Source organism: Thunnus maccoyii, chromosome 23, assembly GCF_910596095.1.
Source record: "Thunnus maccoyii chromosome 23, fThuMac1.1, whole genome shotgun sequence".
Lineage (NCBI taxonomy): Eukaryota > Metazoa > Chordata > Actinopteri > Scombriformes > Scombridae > Thunnus > Thunnus maccoyii.
The window spans coordinates 8671550-8691428 of record NC_056555.1 but is presented as its reverse complement, the minus strand read 5'-3'; the positions used below and the strand labels follow the sequence as shown (position 1 = coordinate 8691428).

The following is a 19879-nucleotide window of genomic DNA, read 5'->3' as shown; positions in this document are numbered from 1 at the left end:
TTTGCCTTGGGAGAAACGGGAACAGCACCCAACCTATCCCGTGTCCAAACTAGTCACTGTCTGGCCGTATTGCTTCTCGCAGGCAATAACAGCCTCAGATCCTTGGACCCTCCTCTCTCTAACCTGTAATTGAGCGTTCAGACATCAGTGGAGTCGAAAAGTGACCAGTCTTGATCCCCTGGTATTTACACTTCAAACTCCCAACTATAGCCTAGAGGGCAAACACAACACACACACACACACACACAGACCTGACATGCACGCATTAAAGCCTATGTTGGATATGCAAGATTAAGCATGAATGCAATTCCTTTCTCGCTCATTAGACACACAAACAGAGACATGAACACTGTTATTACACCTGCATGTGCTCTCTGCTGACTCTAACTCCCTGCCTCAGGACAACGGAGCATCATGTCATTCAATTGAGTTTTCAGTGCTGTCAGTGTATGGTTTACGCTTTGATTAACAGATTTTGTAAAAATGTATTAACAATTAACAACCATTTAACAATTCCATATCTTAGAAGTATGCCGGCCTTTATTTTTTTTATTAAAAAAATAGTTTAGCATGTTTGGAAATCTGCCTACTGGCTTTCTTGCTGACAGTTAGATATAAAGATTGATACCTCTCATGTTTGTATATGAAGCTATAGCCAGCAGACAGTTAGCTTAGCGCAGACTGGAAACAGGGACATAGCTAGCGTGGCTGTGCCCGAAGGTAACAAAATCCACCTAATAAACAAACAAGATATAACTTGTTAATTAGTGAGCTTTAGAAGTGCTGGTAGGTGTTTGTTTTTGTTGGTCTTTGGACATAACCAGGCTAGCCCTGTTTACAGTCTTTCTGCTAAGCTAAGCTAATCGACTGCTAGCTGTAGCGTCATATACAGACATGTGAGTGGTATCAATAATATTATCAAACGTTCTGCTAGAAAACAAATAAGCGTATTTCCCAAAATGTGCAACTACACTTTTACATTTACTTTAAAATATAAATTAAAAGTTATTTTATGGATTCATTTTTTTGCTAGGACGACTGAAGAAAGATAAACTGGACACACTGGTGGGATAGTGCCCAGCCAGGTATGCGCACACAAACACATTCACAAACATGCAAACTGACAAGAGAGGCACACAGATACAGACAGTCATGCAGACAGAGAAAGCGAGAAGAAGACAGTAATCTAATAAGTTTCTGTAACCGCTCAGGATGGATTTAGCCTCAACAACCACGTGGCAGGAGAGAAACACTCCAAATGGTCAAGCAATGGGTGCATTCTTCAGGAAAGCACGGAGAAAGAGAAAGAAAGGAAGATTGTGAAAGGAGAGGAATAACAACGAGTCAAAGAATGAGAAGAAAGAACAGTGAGATAGGATGAGGAGGGAGGAGACAGAGGGCAATGTGGTGAGGGGCAACGTTTAGCCTAAATCCAGCAGGGTGTGTGATATCTCAGGAATGAATGGGATCTCCCAATATCAGTTACTGAGAGTGCCAAGCCTGAGAATGGCTGCATATCTCACACACTGCAGAGAAACATATGAGCTGCTGTAGACAAGGCTTAAGAACACAGGCACCATCAAATATAGCAACCATACATGGTTTTACATACACACTGTGATGAAACTTATACCACTCTTTCTTCTGCTGATTGTTATTTAAAATTCCTTGGTAGTTTGGTTACTGAGCTGATACCAAGTTTTTTTTTTGTGAAAAAGTACAACTTAAGACTTCACAAATATATAAAAAAATGTGTTAAATAAAGATATAAAGCAGTCATTCTGCAAGTGAAAAACAAGGAAATTCATTTAAGTAATTTCTGGCAGGTAAAAAGTAGCTTCAGTTGAAGTTTCCATGGGAAGAAATCTCAGATATCGAACTCCCTTTTCCTGGGATCTTCCCCCCTTTTTCGTCCTCATCCATCAGTTTGAGGTCAGAAGTCATGTGTAAGAAGGTTCGGGGTCATTTCTCACCACTGAGTGTGTGTGTAAAACCCCATGTCCTGCTTTGATCTCACAGGTGAGAGGTCCTGTGTAAGCACTATCTGTGTATGTGCATCGCTCCCACACCTGAGCTCCGGTGAGGAGTCACATATCTCTCGTCAGAACATCAGACCTGGGAAAAAGGATCGGGACAGGGGAAAGGCAATTTGTCCCTTGACTCACACAGGAGTAGTTTCTCAATATGTGTTCTTGTGACGCAATATTTTTGAGGCCAAATTGTGATTCCAAACCAAAAGAATGCCAAGGACAAGGGCTGCATCAGATGATGATGTGGTTCAGGAGAGTTAATCAAGTCACATTATTCATACAGGGAGCAATGCATCATGCCCAAACAGTCTACAGTCTGTATTGCACAAGTTTAATTGTCCCTCATATTACACTTTTTTCTTTCCTTTTAAATGATAAGGCAGCAGTTTTCAAAGGAATGTTTTTAAGTGGAAGTTCAGCGAGTCCATCAGCAGAGCATATTTTATCTTGGCCTGGGTTTTAAAATAAGCACAAAGCTAAAGCTCTTGTGTCACAGTAGAAATCTAATTATGTATGTAGAGAGAGGAGGAGCGAGAGAAAGCAAAGAAAGAGCGAAAGTGTGTGTAATGGGGGGGTGGACTAGAACAGAAATGTTAAAAGCTGAGCTATGCAGCTCCTTGAATGGAATTAAGAACCAAACCAAAAGGCATGGACGCTCAGCAAAAGCCCCATGGGGGAAAAGAGGGCAAGCACAGGGAGGAGGGGGGAGGTTGGAGGCGGGTGTGTGTATGAGTGCGTGTAGCTGCATGCCATCCCGCTCACCGAGGATAAGGAAAACGATCAGAGCTAGGAGTGGAAAAAGACGATTTAGCATCAATCATTCTTAATCGTTTAAGTAACAATCTGCTGTCCTGCATCACTGAATGATATAACACAACTCCACCTAGAGCCAGTTAATGCGAGCTTTAACGTTTGCTGTTGTAAACCCCACCTATCAGGTAGATATTTCCTGAGGAAAAAAACTCCAGTGCACATTAGGTGATTCCTTTTGCATATCAGGAAGCAGATCTACAGCAATTTGCTTGGTGCAAAAAGAAGAATGTGGAGGCTATCAGGGCCACGACACACATGTTTGTGTCTTTCTCTCTGAACATCATGTCTAAACTAACTAATGAAACAATCTTCCCTGTGTCACATGTAGTCCACTGTTCCTTTTTTTTGCTCCCAAATCATCACTTTGACAATGAACGCTTTTAAAGTAGCCATGAACTGCATCAGATCTGATTGGTTTCTTGAGATCAATTGAGATTTCTGTCAAGACAAAATTTCCCAAAGGTCAAAAGTCCATTCAGGTACAATTAAAATCAAGCCTTTCTTTTCATCACCACTTTAGGAAATCGCTAATTATCTAGATTGCTGGCAACAGACTCTTATTAGCAACACATGCCAAGCGCTAGTAAATTTTGGCTTCAGATGGTGGGTCTGACTGTGAGCTCTGCTAACAACTCTGGCCATCAACCAGCTGGTATTATGAAGTAACTACGGTAACAAATTGGTGGAATTATCATTGATGTGTATCCTCTGTACAACTACAGGCTTGCTTTGATCAGGCACCGACTGGATGGGGCATAGTGATGTAGGAAAAGTTAATTACACCTGTCGAAATAGGTTAGATATGAAAATATGGTTTTCAAGAATGAAGGAGGCAAGTGCATTAACTTCAAGTCCTTCTCTGTTTTGTGACACTTGAAGCAGTCAGAATAAATTGACAGATACTCATCTTTTAGAAAACACAATGAAAACCCCAAGGGTTTTAAGTGAAATTTGACGAGCTAAGATAAAAGCTCTTAGAATGAGAACACATAACCCCTAGCTTTCAAACCACTGAGTTACTGTGAGTCACACACACACACACACATACAAGGCAAGCACAGGGGGAGAGAGAATGAGGACAGATAGAACAGTGTTGTGGCTAGCAGAGTGTGTTAAACGAGTGTATCTCGGGAGAGATATTGGAGCATACTCATGTTTCAGCAGAGGGCTTGACAAACATTCCCAGGCCTTCTGTTCGCCAAAATAAAAAGCACCTGTGCAAGAGTGTTTTCAAAGAAGAGTCTTGATTAGGAGGATATAGAAAGTAAAATGTGTCATTCTTTGTGACAGATGGCAATCTCTTCATCTCTATTTCCCTGTCAGTCATCTCCAACCAACACAAATCAATGCTCGCTTTGATAGATCAACAGCCATTTGTTCTATTGATCAGGCATAGTGATTGGGGTTAAGGGGGCAAGACGGAACTAATGCACTCTGATCAGTCTCATCACTCATAGAAAGAGGATGTCAATGTTGATATTAGCTGATGAAGATGATGTCGGCCTAGAAACCCAAACTGAACTGACTAGTATGTGCATAAGACAGAGACAGAGAAAAGGTCAAAACATTAGCCTCACAGTAAGACTAAATACTGCTTAAGAGAACATGGGAGACCACTAGACCCAGAGAGTGATTAAATTATAGAGACAGCAACACAATCACAGTCTTGTTTCTTGGTGCTTCTTAAGATGCCGTTAGCTCATCAGTCCCCTCAGGCCTTCCTCTCTCAAGAGCCTGGGGTTGAAAGGTCAAGACATAAGTGGTAATGGTTACCTAACACTTGACATCAGGGTGAGCCACCAAAAAAAGGGGGGTTGGGGCAGTTTTTCAGAGTGTGTGCATCTGTTTAATTTTGCAAGAACACATGCTTAGATATATTTGTATGTGTGTGCCCTAATGAAGAGGTCCAGCCCCCATTGGGACCATCATGAGGTCACTGTTGTCAGGGATACTGCAAGAGCTGTCAACTGTTATTGACAACCAAGAGTGCAGAGGCAGTGAATGAGGGCTATAAGTCTTGTAACTATTGTGGTCAGTTGCTGCTTCCTCAGATGCTCTGTGGGTCTTCTATAACACCCATAAAGCACTTAGAGGGCAGTCTGTCTTTTGTTCATGAGAAAAGATGGCGCAAGTCCTTAAGCAAAAACACTGTTAGGGGAAAAAAGGAGAGACTAGCGACTGATGAACCAGCAGTTGTTGCATTAACTTGTTCTGATGCAGTTGTATGTGCACCAAAGATCTGCTGAATTATTTCATCAGTGTTTCTGTCGCCGCCCAAGAATTTGTGAAATTTCTAGCTGTCATAATGATCCATTGCCTAGAGTTAAAATAACCACAAACGTGATTAGACTGATGAACTGAGGATATGGGTTTGCCCTGGTGCAGCCTGGTCCATCACAGTTGATTTGTATTCATGCAGTATGTGTGATATGCTGGCTTTGAGAAGAGCTAGATGATAGGGTGACACAGAAGGAAGGAGAATTGAAAAGATCTAGCTGTGTTGGGCCGTCTGCCCATTTCAGGGCTTAATGTGCTTTGAAAGATCAGCCAACAGAGAGAGAGGAGGAAGAAGAAAAGAATGGTTAAGAATAAGACAGAGAAAGAAAGACAGAGAGGAGGTTGAGCAACCAGCTGTCAATAGGTGACAGGGTAGTTATCCTGCCTGTCCAACCGCCTGATTAATGCCACAGTGCTTTCTTGCAAATTGTGTGTGTGTGTGTGTGTGTGTGTGTGTGTGTGTGTGTGTGTGTGTGTGTGTGTGTGTGTGTGTGTTGTATGTGTGTGAGTTTGCTTGTACTGTAGCCGTGACCCTGCCAGTTTAGGTGTGAATGTCCAAGTGTTTGCATTGGTCTAATCTTTAACTTTAAAGAACAAAGTCTGCTTCTGTAGTGGAAAAAGGGAAACTTATGCGCAAATTCTTTCTGCGTGACCTTGTAGCATGAATGCACAAGCCTTCAGATCCAAACCTGTTACAAAAACCTTTCCAAAAAAAATCTAGATTTAAAACTTATCTTTCATTCAAAATTGAAGCAGTTCCAAGAATAAACTTTTCAAGCTAGAAACGTTACTCTGGTGAAATCTTAGGAGACATCTTGCCACAAGATGTTAATCAATCTTTCTGCAGCCAAAAACCTTCAGCCTCTGCACTTCAAAGAGTACAGACTATGTATATGCTCCAAAGGAGGGAAATCATGTGTGTGCATATTCTTGCACTATATGGATGTGTGTGTACCTACTTCCTACAGAAACCCACATATCTGCAACAACAAAGCGGCTTGGTTATGAGGGTGCCCTGCTAATAGCACCTTTTCATTATCCCAACCAAACCACTTGCACACAATACATTTATCACCCAAACAGCACAAAAGCGGCACAACCGGATCCTGCATAGAGCCTGCAGCAAACAATTATTGAACATACAGTCAACACTACAGCCGAAACCTGCCCTTGGTCTCTGTTCAACAGAAAACTCTATATTGACTCTGCAGTTTGATGATTTGTCACATGTGGTGACTCAGATTTCCAACATGAAAAACATTTATCACCTTGTTTGCCTGAACTGACACATGTAACTGACATGAAAATCAACAATTTCTTCATAGAAAAAGATAGAACAGAATGATAGAAGGAAAGATTTTTTTGAAATGTTATTTTACCTGAGACGGAAATGGTCATTGGTGCTTCCAGGGGCCTGTCATTGTCCAGGTCCCTGCTCAACCTCAGATCCCCAGTGTCCTCATTCAACAGCAGCAGTCTGAGCTCATTTCCAGATTCAAACTTGAACCGTAGCTTATCCGACACGTCAGGGTCATGAGCTGGTACCTTCCCAATTATTCCTGATGGAAAACTGTTGGACTTGTTGGTGACATAGTTGTTGAAAATTATCTCAAAGTTCTGCAGCACTGGCTCATTGTCGTTCATGTCTACCAGACGGATGTGCACAGTGGCCCGGCTCACTAGTGGTGCTGAGGTGGCCTGGACCACTATGACATACTCTGTTTTGGTCTCATAATCCAGGTCTGTAAGTGCAGTGAGGTCGCCATTGAAAATATCCAGCTGGAAAACTTCTGGGATATTCCCTTCTACGATCTGGTACATAATCTGAGCATTAGTGCCCTCATCAGGGTCTGTGGCAGTGATTCGGGCCACGACGGACCCCACTGGGCTGTTCTCCTCCACATCAATGAAAAGCTCGTCCTTCTCAAACACTGGAGCATTGTCATTTATGTCTTGAACTACAATATGAATGGGAACAGCTGCTTTTAGAGGAGGAACCCCCCTATCCACAGCAAAGGCCCTCAGGTTGTAAACAGGAACATTCTCCCGGTCCAGTTTGCGAGCAGTTCTGATGATACCAGAGTAAGGCTCTATGAAGAAATCCCCCTCCCCATCATCACCACCCTGAAATGTATAGCTCAACCTGCCATTTGAGCCAGAATCTCTGTCTGAAGCAGAGATCTGGAGAACGCTGGTGTAGACAGGTGCATCTTCAAATACAGTCCCCTGGTACATATCCCTGAGGAACTGGGGAGCATTATCATTAGCATCAAGGATGATAATCTCTACATAGGTGGTATCAGATTTCTGAGGGATGCCGTTGTCTCTAGCAATAATGGCTAATGTGTAGGACGCCTGGTCTTCATAGTCAATCTCCATTTGTGTTGTGATGGCACCAGTATCTGGGTCAATTTTAAACTGAGGAACATTGTCCTCCATAACGTATGTTATGCGAGCGTTTTCCCCTGTGTCCTCATCCGTCGCACTGATCACCACCACAGTGGAGCCCACAGGTCGTTCTTCACTGAGCATCACCTGGTAGTTGGCACTTTGGAAGACCGGCCTATGTGTGTTGGCGTCTGTCACATTGATGAACACCTGAGCAGTGTCGTAACGCGTTCCATCACTGGCAGTAACTGTCAAGACATATTGGCGTTCTTGCTTGTAGTCTAAGGGGAGGGCTAAAGTGATGAGCCCACCGCCGCTCTGGCTAGTGATGGCAAAGCGGTTCCTGGTGTTGCCACTGGAGATCTGATAAGTCACCACACTGTTCACATCCCTATCCACGGCCGTCACTGTCAGCACACTGGTTCCCACCACAGCATCTTCATTGATCTTCAACGAGTAGATTTTCTCTGTAAATGTGGGTACGTTGTCATTCACATCGAGCACCGTGATGCTGACGCTGGCTGAGGATGACATCACGGGTATCCCATTATCCCTCGCCTCCACGCCAAAGGTGTAGAACTCAGTGGTCTCTCTGTCAAGCTCTTCACTTACTGTAATCCAGCCTGTGCTGTTGTTGATGGTGAACGGAAAACCAGGGGTGGTATCAGTTAGCCGGTATTCCAGACGGGCATTTTCTCCTGAATCACCATCAATTGCTTGAATGTGGATCACGGAGTAACCGATGGCCACATTTTCCAACACAGTAGCCTGGAAAGGTGTACTGACAAACATGGGAGCATTGTCATTCACGTCCACCACTTGCACCACCACCATACCTGTGCCATTAATCAGCGGAGGTCTGCCACCGTCCTGAGCTTTAATTCTCAGATTATACTCCCGAATCATCTCATAGTCCAGGGGATTGATGACATCAATCACACCAGTGGGGGAGTGAATGTAAAACTGTCCTTTAACATTACCGCTGATGATGCTGTAGTGAACTTTGGCATTGTTCCCCTCATCTTTGTCTGTGGCCTCCACCTGGATGACTTTTGTGTTGACTGCCACATTTTCTGGGACCTGTACAACATACCTCTTTTCACTAAACTGTGGGTAGTTGTCATTCTCATCCTCCACAGAGATGTGGACAGTGGCAGTGGCACTGCGGGGACCTGGGTCTTTGCCCTGGTCATTGGCTTCAACAATCAGCTGGTATTGGGCCCGGGTCTCCCTGTCGGGCCGCTCTCTGATCCTCACCAGACCATTCCGTGGGTCGATTTCAAATACAGAGTTAACTCCTTCGCCATTCACAATTTTATAAATCATGTTGGCGTTGGAGGGAGCATCTCCATCAGTGGCCCGGATTGTCATCACTTCAAAGCCCACCTCTACATTCTCCCGGATACTAACACGGTATTCAGTTTGCTCAAACACCGGGCCATGGTCATTAGTGTCACTCACAGTGACAGTGAGGTAAGAAGTGGCTGACCTTTTGGGGGTGCCATTGTCAGTCACAGTGACTTTAAAAACATGGGTGTCTTTGACTTCTCTGTCTAGTGCCTGGACGGTTGTTATGCTCCCTGTCTGAGAATCGATGGTAAAAAAGTCATTGGACCTGCTGTCAAATAAGGCTTCCATGCCGTACTCCAGCCTCCCTGCCTCTCCATCATCCGGGTCAGTGGCTTTCAGGGTGATAACCCGCGTACCCGCAGGCTCATTTTCGGGCACGGACACCTGATAGTTGGGGAGCTGGAACTGGGGAGACGTGTTTACTTGTCGCTTCCCTCTTCGGATCAATTTGCCCGACTTTCTCTGGACGGTTTCTGATAAGGATCCATGTTGTTCAGGCACTTTTGCAAGCGTCAAACTCAGCTGCACAGAGAGCCGACCGCCTGGAGAGCTGTGCAACGGGCAGTGCAAATTCACCTCGGGCTGTCCTCTGTGCTCAAGACATAAGTCATTGACCAGGAACAAATTCCCATGATTGAACACCGCAACTAAGCCTTTTCCAACACACACAGAGTCCAAAAGGGCGATGTTCCGCGTAAAGGCAGGCAAAAGCTCTGTTACATTCAAAAGCAATTTACCTGCGGATAAGCAGGAAGTTGCTTCCAGATTTGAAAGGTGTTTAATGTCAATGTCTGGCTTACCTGACGCTTTCTTTCTCTTGTATTTGATAAAACAGTCCTGGCCATGAACGAACACATTAAAACGTGTGAGAATAACATCTCCAGATGTCAAGGAACCTGTTCGGAAATAAACAGGCGCAGGGTTCCTCAGTGTGTGCGCACACTTCACTCTCTGGGACAGACGGATAACTCCGTCGTGCCTCCCAACTTGGAAAAAGTTCTGAATAAATTTAGGGGATAAAGTCCTGTCAAGTTTATAAGTCCTCCCTGGGCCAAGCGACAGGTTTGCCAAATGCGTCCCGGGCTGTAAAGTCTCCGAAAGGTGTAGCTCCAAACATCCCACAATAAGCGGCACGTTGAACAAGACACAAACCCAAATCCAATACATCGGTAACTCCATGCTTTTAAACCTTCCAAATCCCATTCACCTTCACCGAAACTCCTCCGCAAAAGCATTAACTCTCCCTCTCCCAACACCGCGTCTTACTTTTATCCCTCATTGTGAAGTTTTAACGCGGAAAAAGACGCTCGTTATCCATAGTATCAGTGTATCCACGGCGCGCAGCGGCTGCGTTAACCCACACTGAGTTTAAAATGAGTACAAAATGGCTCCGTGGCTCTCCTCCTCCTCCTCCTCCTCAAGCTTATTACCATAAACCTGCTGTGTTCCCCCTCCGGGACGCTTTCACGGGGGGGACTTTTTTTTTCTCATGGAGATTTAGGAAGTGGCCCTGACCGGGTGACCAATGCGCGCAAGTGCATTGTTATTACAATAGGGTGAGAGTTGGTTTAAATTCCTAATGCGTGTTTGAGTGTCGCTCCCTCTTCAACTTTTTTATGTTGAAGTAGTTGTAAGCAGTGACGGTACATGAAGAAGACATAAAAAGAAGTTGAACTAAAGCCTAAAGTCCATAATTTTAGAAAATGATGTCACATCTTGAATCAACTGGTACACGGCTGTGATTACAATAAACGGAGGAGAGTTTACATTGATTCATATCATTTGGATCTATCAAACTCTTTTCAGCAAACCTGATGAATGTTAAATGTAAAGCAGATGTTTGCAAACTGATATATGATTGCGTTGTGCACTGTGGGAATTATGTTCATTACACTGTAATTGTTCTGGGATAAAATGTTTTCTCAGAATTTAAAACTGGTTCTGTCTAAGGTTGGAAAAACTCATTTTATGGTTTTGTTATGCTCCTAATACTCTTTTTTTCTTTTGTTTGTCTTGTTTTCGGAACTTTTATCACTTTTGTCACTTTACAGCTTTGCAAAGTGGTATATCAACAAAACCTTTCATTTTATTGTTATTGTTTTGTTTTTCTTTATGTTCTCTGTATTCCAATCACATTTATTGTTTTCCCCCCCAAGAAAACCAGTTTTAGGCTGACAGATGATTTACAGCGGTGCTTCTCAACCTGGGGTACAGGGACCCCTGGGCCCCCCTTGAGAGGGTTTCAGGGGGTCCCCAGAAAAATGGGGAATATTTTAATTTCAGTATTATTTCATTAACTAGAAGTTAGCCCGATGAGAGAATGCATAAGAATGATTACTATGTTCATAGGTTTCACACTCTTCTCTGTTTATCTGCCAATCTACAGAAAAGACAGTTGTGAAATAACTAAATGTCATCAGGTGGGGACCCCTGACACTACATCTTCTCAAATACGGGTCCGCAGCCTGATGTGTATCAATTTAGGGGTCCTTGATACCAAAAAGGTTGAGAACCACTGACTTACAGGACAATTTAACAGAAATTACCACACATTCAATCTATTTTGGGAAATAATACAGGGTTATGAAACTAAACTTCTATAATTAGGCGATGGCGTGACTGTCCAGGATGTTGCTGTGCTTAACAATACTGACTGAAGACAACAGGTCCACCCTGGAGGTTTATCTTGTATAATAGTGCCCCACTGTGGACCAATAACAGTACAACAACCAAGGCACTCTCACTAAGTATTGGACTTTCATGACTCCGGACAGAATTTTTTAAATATATAGGCAGATGAAAAACAACTCAACATATCACTTATCAGGTTTATTCACTCGCTTTTAAAATTTCAGGTATTTACAGTTTGTACACAATGCCAACCAAAGAGAAAAGGCACTTAAAATTTTCTTGTAAGCTTTTTCAACAACAAAGAATTAAAATATGTATAGGGCTGAGCGATATGACCAAAGTCACATGACATATATTGTCATATCACACAGCCCTAAATATGTATATTTTAAAATAAACATGGCATCAAAATGCATGGCAGTATAAAACAGTAGAGTAATAACAAGTAAAAACTGTTTCTATTTTTTGTTTCAAATTTCAAAGAGAGCTCAAACAAAAAATATCAGCATATTTACTCTTTTCTTTTTGTATTCAGTTGCAATCATTTGTTAACTCTGCAAATTTTTAGTCAATAATTTCAACTGACTTTTGAACACGATATCTTCTTTAAAAAGGAGAAAACTTCCAAACAACAAACACTTGCAGAGAGACTCTACTCTGTACTTGGTTTTTACTTTACTAACTTGATTTCCTTTAAAGAAAAGAAAAACTAGCTTATTTTGTGACAATGACTCAAATAACTAGAGTCACGGATTCATATTGATCACCAAGGAACTGTCAACATCAAATACTAAAACTGGAAGCAGCTGGTGTTTAAATGTTGCAACACATATAAACATGGGGTTTTCATAAGTCTTACAGGTCTGCAGTTGGCCCAGAGTTAGGGTAAACATGAGTGACAGTCTATGAGGAAAAAGGTGAAGGAGCAGAGAGAATCACTGAGAACACGAGTAGCCTCGGAAATGCCAAGAAAAGCTAAATGTCAAGTTTTCAGTACACTGAATAAAAAAAGAGTGTAACAGAGCCACGTTCATTCCCAGATGAGTCTGAGTGCCCGCAAGAACCTACTATGCCTCCTTCCCCTGGATCACTAGTAGGTTTTATATTATTACAGTAAAGAAAACAACAATAACTGGCTCAGACCGCACACTGTCAGCATTTTCTCTCCCACTGCAAACCAAAACACTGAGAACTGTGTGAAGAAAAAACATCTCCAAATAAAAGTTTAAGTCTGTGGATCATTTTTCATCAATAGAATATTCAAAAGCTGAATATTTTTCAAAAAGGTGAGCTTGATTTTGGTGTCTGACATGGCAACTTCACACGTCTTAAATTGATTTTTTTTTTTTAAAAAAAAACACATTTAGCACTGAGTGTATTCTTCTTGAATACAGTACATAAACCAGTACCAAGTACATGATTATCCAACAGTCTTGTTTGCCTAAATAAAACTTATTTCAAGGTGTTATTCCTTGTAATGCATATTCATCAATAACAGCACAACTAGTGCCATCATGGAGGTGCAATAGAGAATTATCTTGGTATAAATTATGACACAAGCAGAAACAGACATACTGTACCTGGAAAAGTTTGCTGAGGTGTTGAAGTAGATCCATTTAGTGATGTTAGAAGTACGTAAGTGAACGTTTGTAACGTTTGATTTCCTTTTAAAGCGAGGTTACTGTTGCTTAGTAAACCATATTATTACCGTGTAGTGTTAACTCTAAAACACTTGCCGACTGGAGATGATTTTAGCTGAACAAACACTTTGGTCAGTTAACAGACAAGCTCACAGTATGTAACCGTTTTGTCCTTGTGTCATCAATACTGTTGAGCTCACCAGGAGCAGCGTGTCATAAAACCCTAAGAAACTGTTTATTTTCCAAATCAGAGTGCTCTAATGTACCAGACAGAGTGCATTTCCACCACGGCTGGGCTGCGGGGTCGTCTCAGCTCACTGGTTCAGGGGTCTGCTTCTCCTTGAGCCGCGCGGCTGCTAACAAACGTTCTCGGCCCTGCTGGAGCGTGTATTCACTGGGCCCCAGCTGGATGATCTTCCCGCTACCCAGACACTCGTCTCCTTTGTAGAGTACAGCAAACTGGGGGAGAAATGAAAAGGAGGACTTAAAAAACTAAGAGGAAGTGTGTTGTTTTTTTTTTGAGTCTTTTAGGCTGGCATTGAAGCTGGTGTAACAGCATAGTCCTGAGCAACTACACTGAATTCTGTGACATAGCTGCGTTACCTGTCCAGGCGTCAGAGCTCTAACTGGCTGGGAGAGTGAGATCCACACAGAGCCGTCCATGTTCAGAGTCACAGTGCAGGGAGCTGGAAAGCGCAAAAAAAGATTTTTACATCACGATTACACTTCTCGTTTATCAATACAGCTGCCCTGATAATGAAAAACTCACTGAGCGGCATCTGGTGGATGAAGCGGAAGTGACACTCCATCATCTGGGTCCTGGCTAGTGTGGGAGGCGGGTCATCTGCTATCCAGTGAAAGCGGTCCGTCCGCATCGTGTCACGGAACAGAGATGAGTGATTGGTAGCTGGAGCCTGAGCCACGAGAGATTTAAGGACAGAAGTTTTCAAACAGTTTTGGTTAATGTTGCATGGATGAAAAAAGCATATAAAAGTGAGTAAAATCTATGAGAATCCTAAGTGTTATTGATAACTTTTCTCTCTCTCAGCAACTCAGAAAGTCTAAAAGGAGGCTTCATGATTCAAGAGGAGACAGAAATCAAAGATGTTTCAACAGGAACTGATTAACTCACGACAAACACATCTCCAGTCGTGATGTCTTTGTCCACGACAAACCAGGCGTCTTTCTGCCCTCCTATCCTCGCCCTCTGGCCCAGAGTCAGAGTGAACCAGCCTGGATGGACGGAGACACACAGAGGAACAAGTGGAGAAAGGGACATGATATGCTTTATGAGTTTGGAACATAAGGTAAAGTACAAACAGCTTTATCACCTAAAGGGATTTTAACGTTGTTTTTGTTGGCCTAAAATGTAATATTTTAGGAGTTATTACCTTCTCTCTGTGTGATTATGTAATAGTGACGCACTAGTTCTTTGTTGCAAGAAAACTTTAAGAACCTGTGAACTACAAACATACCTTTGTGTTTTCCCATTATGGTCCCGTCCTCAATGGAGACAAAGTTCCCTGGTTTAGATTCTAGATACTGGAAAGAGAAACAAAAATGTAAATTTACATGTATCTCTTAATAAATTATGGTTTCTAAACTCATCACAAACAGAGAACAACAAACACTGAAAAAAAGGAAAAGAAAAAACAAAGAGGACAAAAACTGTTTTTAATCAAAGCTTAATTTCTCACCTCCAAAATAAAGTTTTCAAAGTTTCTCTCTCCAATGAAGCAGATACCCATGCTCTGAAAGAAAGCATCAACACATTCAGTCACATGTTGCAGTTGACAATACAGACAAGAAAGTGCTTTTTGTTCATTGGTCAGAAACTCAAAATGACATTTCTTAGTGCAGATTATAAAAATCTTTTTTATCAGCATGAATTCGATTTAAATTTTCTTTAAATGTCTGCTTTATGTAAATTTTTTTCTACCTCTTTCTTCTTCAGCACATGGTGGAACCCGGCTTCAGCAGCAATCTTTTTCACAAAATCTTTGGTGAGTCCAGCAAGTGGGAACATGGTTTGTCGCAAGGCGTCTTGTGAGATCTGGCTGAGGAAGAAAGTTTGGTCTTTGACGAGATCTGCTCCCTTGTGCAGCCTCACCGCTGGTAAAGGAAAGAATAAGAGGGATAAGTGTAAAACAGACCGGTTGCAAATTTCGGCTTAAAACGGGAGAAGTAAAAAAATTTTTTAAAAAGTGGAGGGGAGAAGTCTTACGATTTCTGATCTCAAAACGATCTCTGAAGAGCGTGGTGGGCGGGGCTGTGTGTGTCTGCTGAAAAACCTCTGCATCTTCCTGGGATGTCCTTGCGTAGTGGCCCGTTGCCATAGCATCAGCGCCTATGTCAACAACGACAGCCCAATACTTATTATGAACAATCTGCCTGAGGTTCTGAGAGCAGCTGGAAGTGTTTATATCTTTAAATGTAAACTTAAAACCTACCTCTTTAGCCTGGATGAAGAATGATTTATAGACATTATTAACTTTATTTATTTATCCTCTAATAGATTTCATTTGTCTTTGTTTTTTTTATCTATTTTATCTATCTTTTGTTTCACTCTATTATTTATTTTTTTCAGGCCTAGTTTAACACAATAATCAAAACCCTAGCCTTCCAGCCAAAAAACACACTAGTGAAACAAATATTAAGCACCTTAGAACATGTTTATGTCAGCATACATCTATAATATAACTACGTACCCAGAGTGTTGATGGCATATTTGTGGAAATGGTTGAATTTGATGTGCTTGTTGCACAGTATATCTGGGTTTGGAGTCCTGCCCTTCTCATACTCCTTTAACAGATTACTGATCAGGGGGAAAAAGACAGATATGACATTCATATTAGAGAATTAGGATATTAAAAACTGTTGTGATTTGTGAATGACAGACCCAAATACCTGAAAACTTCATGCCAGTACTCTTTGACATAAGACACTTGGTGGAAGGGGATGTCCAGAGTCTTGCATACTCTGTAGGCGTCCTCACAGTCTTTCTCTGTAGTGCAAAGTCCGCTTTCATCCAGAGAGTCCCAGTTCTTCATAAACACTCCTGTCACACTGTAACCTAAAAAAAGCACATTTGGCAACAAAAACAGAACATACACTGACTTTAACGGCTTGGAGAAAAATACAGTTAACTTTCCTTGTAGTCTCATTCAGGTAAAGCTGAATGGGACTACAAACGCTCAACTAACCAACTTTAATCAGTCAGTTCAATTATTTTCTGTTTCATGAGGCTTCAGACTTGGAAGGCTTCTCACCTCTTCTCTTCAGTAACAACGCCGCCACGGAGCTGTCGACGCCGCCAGACATGGCGCACACGACGTGCCTTATAAAACCCATGTTTTCAAATTATAGTCCGTCTCTTCTATTGATTTGTTTTCCTTATGTAACTCAGAAAAGTTAGCTAACTGCTGTCCTTCCACCACCTGAAGGAACTGCCATGTTTGCGGCCCGTCTAATAAGAACGTCCGACTAGAAACACAATTCAAATGGGAACCTTTTGTGTCGGCGGGGGGCCGCAAAAGTTGTAACACTGTAAACATTACGGAGCTTCACTTGTAAAAAAAAAAAAACATAGGGAAGTCTAAATTAATAATAAGGTTAGTAGAGGATATGTACGATACATCAAAAAACATAGCTTTTTCGTTCATTTTAAGTCTCTTGTAAAAACTTGGATATTGGTTTTGTAATTTAACGTTCATTTATGTGCATGGACTCCTCACATGTCCAGTATCAGCATAGACTAACTAATATCTTTAAATAATACCTCCTATTAAGATTATTTTTCTTACTATTCTGTACAGGAGCTGAATTACAGTTAGAGCAGTGTTGATAGCAGAGGTGAAAATATATATATAATATATATGACAACCATTGTATAACTGAAAAATGATAGTACATCCTATGATATACAATATTAATATATGTCATTTGTATTAAAATGGTGACTTAGCTACTCAAATATCTTTGTGATTCTATGTTGTGTGTTTCTGATACAGATGGGCGAGATGTCTGCAGACGGCGTCACCCTGGATCTGCTGAGAGAAGCCAGGGAGACGGTAAGGAGCAGCCCCCTGGGTGTCATCAACACTCCCATGATCCCCTGGTGTCAGACCACGCTGCCTCTAAACGTGGACTGCAACATCCACATCAAACTGGAGAACATGCAGAGGACCGGTCAGAGGAAACCACTTTAATTCAGTATTGACAGTCTCACACATTCATGTCTTTCAATCCTGCGTTGATTTTTGGTGACATGTTTTGATCGACAGGGTCTTTTAAGATCAGAGGAGTGGCCAATCAGTTTGCCAGGAGACCGAAGGGTGGTCATTTTGTAACCATGTCTGCCGGGAACTACGGGAAGTCTTTTGCGTACGCCTCAAAACACTACGGGTCAAAGGGCAAAGTGGTGATGCCTGAAACTGCTCCAGTGTCCAGATCCATCCTCATACAGGTCAGACGTCATCTGCTTGACCAGCAAGGTTAAAGACAGAAAGTCTGGAATTAAATCATCTTTTACATGCAAAACACAAATTACCAGCAGTAATATGTTACGACAAGAACTCAGATATTACATTAACATATCAGTTTGATCAGTAATCAGAGTTTGACCCTAATCCCTCTGAAAAGAATCAGGCCTCGTTTAAAAGAAATAATTTAATCTGTACATTTTTTAAATAGTATTACTGACAAAAGTGGAAATATTCAGATTACTACTTGCACAGTATCTCAATTGAGAGCCATACTTAGACTTAAATGTCACTGGTTAAAGGTATTGATTATTCCTCATCATCTACAACAACCCATACAGAAAATATCACATTCTCACTCTTTCTCGCTGCAGGCATCTCTCCATGCCAAAAATTGGCATCACGACTACTAAATTCACTTTAAATACCAAATGTTCAGATGAATAATTGCACTTTTTATGTGTATTACATGGTATATTGTGTCCTCAGAGTTTCGGGGTTGAGGTGGAGCGAGTTCCCACCTCCTGTCTGATGAACGTGGTGAATCAATGCGTTCAGGTGGACAACATGACTTTCCTGCACTCCTATGATGACCTGGATCTGATCGCAGGACATGCCAGGTACAGTCAGGGCTGATGGTGGGTTTTGGATCACTTAGGTAGAAACCACATAATACATCCCTGACTAGGTTTAATTCAGTGTGTCATGAATTGGGTGTATGTGTGTGTGTGTGTCCAGTCTAGGTATGGAGTTGCTGGAGGTGATGCCCGAGCCCGATGTGGTGGTAGTGTGCTGTGGTGGAGGGGGGCTGCTAGCAGGAGTAGCTGCTGCTATCAAACTGTCAGGCTGTGATAAAACCAGGATCTACGGTGTGGAACCAGAAGGAGGTACAAACTCACCGACACATGATACAGTGTCAAGATCTGCAACATCAGTGTAGACATGTGCTTTGTGTTTGTGTTTAACTCCAGCCTGCACCATGTACAAAAGCTTCATTGAGAAGAAGCCAGTGGGCATGGACGCCAAGAGCATCGCTTCAGGACTTGCACCACCTTTTGCAGGTACGAGCAGATTAGGATTTTGTTGAGTCTGTTTTCAAACTACTACACTGAGATGGTGTATTTTTTGTGATTTTTGCTTGTCAGAACACATTTCTTTTCTCTTGATCACTCCCCCCACATTTGTCCTAGATTTAAAGGTGCAACTTTTCTACTTTATTTTGACCCCCTTTTAGCATGGAATACTGGTTAGCAACACTTTTAAATGTTTTTATGGACTCTTTAATATTTTTTTGCTTTTTGGCAATACAGTAAAGTGCTTATTTATACTAGAAATATAGTGCATTTTTGGAAGGAAGTACAAACTTGATACAAGACTAATCATTTTTGGGTGGAGAATTCCTTCATTGGTGTCAGCTATTACGCATATCTAAAACTGAAAAAGAGGCAAAGAACAAAGAATAGTTTGGTGTTAATATTCTGCCTTAAATCAAGTTCACAGGAGAATATTAAAGGTAATTGAAAAAAATGAATATTTTTGTGGTTGAATTAAAGACAGTAACCATTTAGCAGTTTCTGATTATAAGTGTCGACTTCAGTGATAATTTGCTTCCCTCTCCTTTGCGTTGCATCACAGGCACGCTGCCCTATGAGCTGTGCCAGCGTTACGTGGAGGGCATCGTCCTGGTGAACGATGAGGAGATCAAGGCGGCGGTGTCCACTCTCTACAGGTCTGGACTTGTGGTGGAGCCGTCGGGCTCCGCTGCCTTCGCTGCCATCGTTAATAACAAGATACCTGAGCTGGAGGGGAAGAATGTGGTGTGCATCCTCAGTGGAGGGAACGTCGGCAAAGACGAGCTCGCTAACTTCCCAGACTGATAAAACTTTCACTACTTTATGTGACTAATTCTGACAAATCTGTGCCAATTTGTGGCCACTGAGGTGAACATTGTGTCTCTTTATAGTCTAACACACTGTAAAGTTGAAATACTATTCACTATTCATTTTAGAGCCATTCTGTCTGTATGTATTGAGTCTAACTGTAGGAGGTTTCTGTTTCTGTTGTTGACATGATATTTGTCTGGATGTGAGATTAATCATGATGAAATCAGTTGATATATAGTAAGACCATATTCATTGAATAACTAATTTAAGTGTCTGTGAATAAACATTTTAACAGTGTATGTACAGCTAGTTTTAATAAACACCTCAATCTCATCTCATTCTGAGTATGTAAATAATGTTATGCCCTTTAGAAAAAAAAGTCTGCG

At 41.8% G+C, this 19879-nt stretch overlaps 3 protein-coding genes and 1 long non-coding RNA gene across 9 annotated transcripts in view; 2 read left to right on the top strand and 2 right to left on the bottom strand.

Moving 5' to 3' along the window:
- Positions 1-10434, bottom strand: part of celsr1a (cadherin EGF LAG seven-pass G-type receptor 1a) — a 95674-nt gene extending 85240 nt beyond the window's left edge. For 2 of the 4 annotated variants that reach the window (XM_042403415.1, XM_042403417.1), the window contains exon 1: positions 6500-10434. In XM_042403415.1, the coding sequence (XP_042259349.1) occupies positions 6500-10061 (3562 nt within the window). In that variant the 5' untranslated portion in view covers positions 10062-10434. The remainder of the gene's footprint in view (positions 1-6499) is intronic. The other 2 variants (XM_042403416.1, XM_042403418.1) reach the window with 1 other exon arrangement.
- LOC121890846 lies at positions 646-13958 on the top strand. The gene is made up of 3 exons (XR_006093950.1): positions 646-720; positions 1034-1085; positions 13875-13958. It is a non-coding gene; the product is annotated as an uncharacterized LOC121890846 (long non-coding RNA).
- Positions 12843-16620, bottom strand: trmu (tRNA 5-methylaminomethyl-2-thiouridylate methyltransferase). The gene is made up of 11 exons (XM_042403425.1): positions 16399-16620; positions 16037-16202; positions 15838-15944; positions 15354-15476; positions 15069-15241; positions 14827-14880; positions 14605-14671; positions 14262-14362; positions 13899-14043; positions 13733-13815; positions 12843-13588 (listed from the first exon to the last, which is right to left on the bottom strand). The coding sequence occupies exons 1-11, from the start codon at positions 16478-16480 to the stop codon at positions 13439-13441; spliced, it is 1251 nt and encodes a 416-aa protein (XP_042259359.1). The 5' UTR covers positions 16481-16620; the 3' UTR covers positions 12843-13438.
- Positions 15183-19826, top strand: srr (serine racemase). Of its 3 annotated transcripts, none has more exons than XM_042403423.1 (7): positions 15183-15265; positions 17140-17317; positions 17413-17594; positions 18100-18230; positions 18349-18497; positions 18582-18671; positions 19246-19826. In XM_042403423.1, exons 2-7 carry the CDS (start codon positions 17140-17142, stop codon positions 19485-19487), a joined length of 972 nt encoding a protein of 323 aa, XP_042259357.1. In that variant the 5' UTR covers positions 15183-15265; the 3' UTR covers positions 19488-19826. The 3 variants fall into 3 exon arrangements, with proteins under 3 accessions (XP_042259357.1, XP_042259358.1, XP_042259356.1); XM_042403424.1 differs by lacking the exon at positions 15183-15265 and adding an exon at positions 16704-16740; XM_042403422.1 differs by lacking the exon at positions 15183-15265 and adding an exon at positions 16943-16981.
- The last annotated feature ends 53 nt before the right edge of the window (positions 19827-19879 follow it).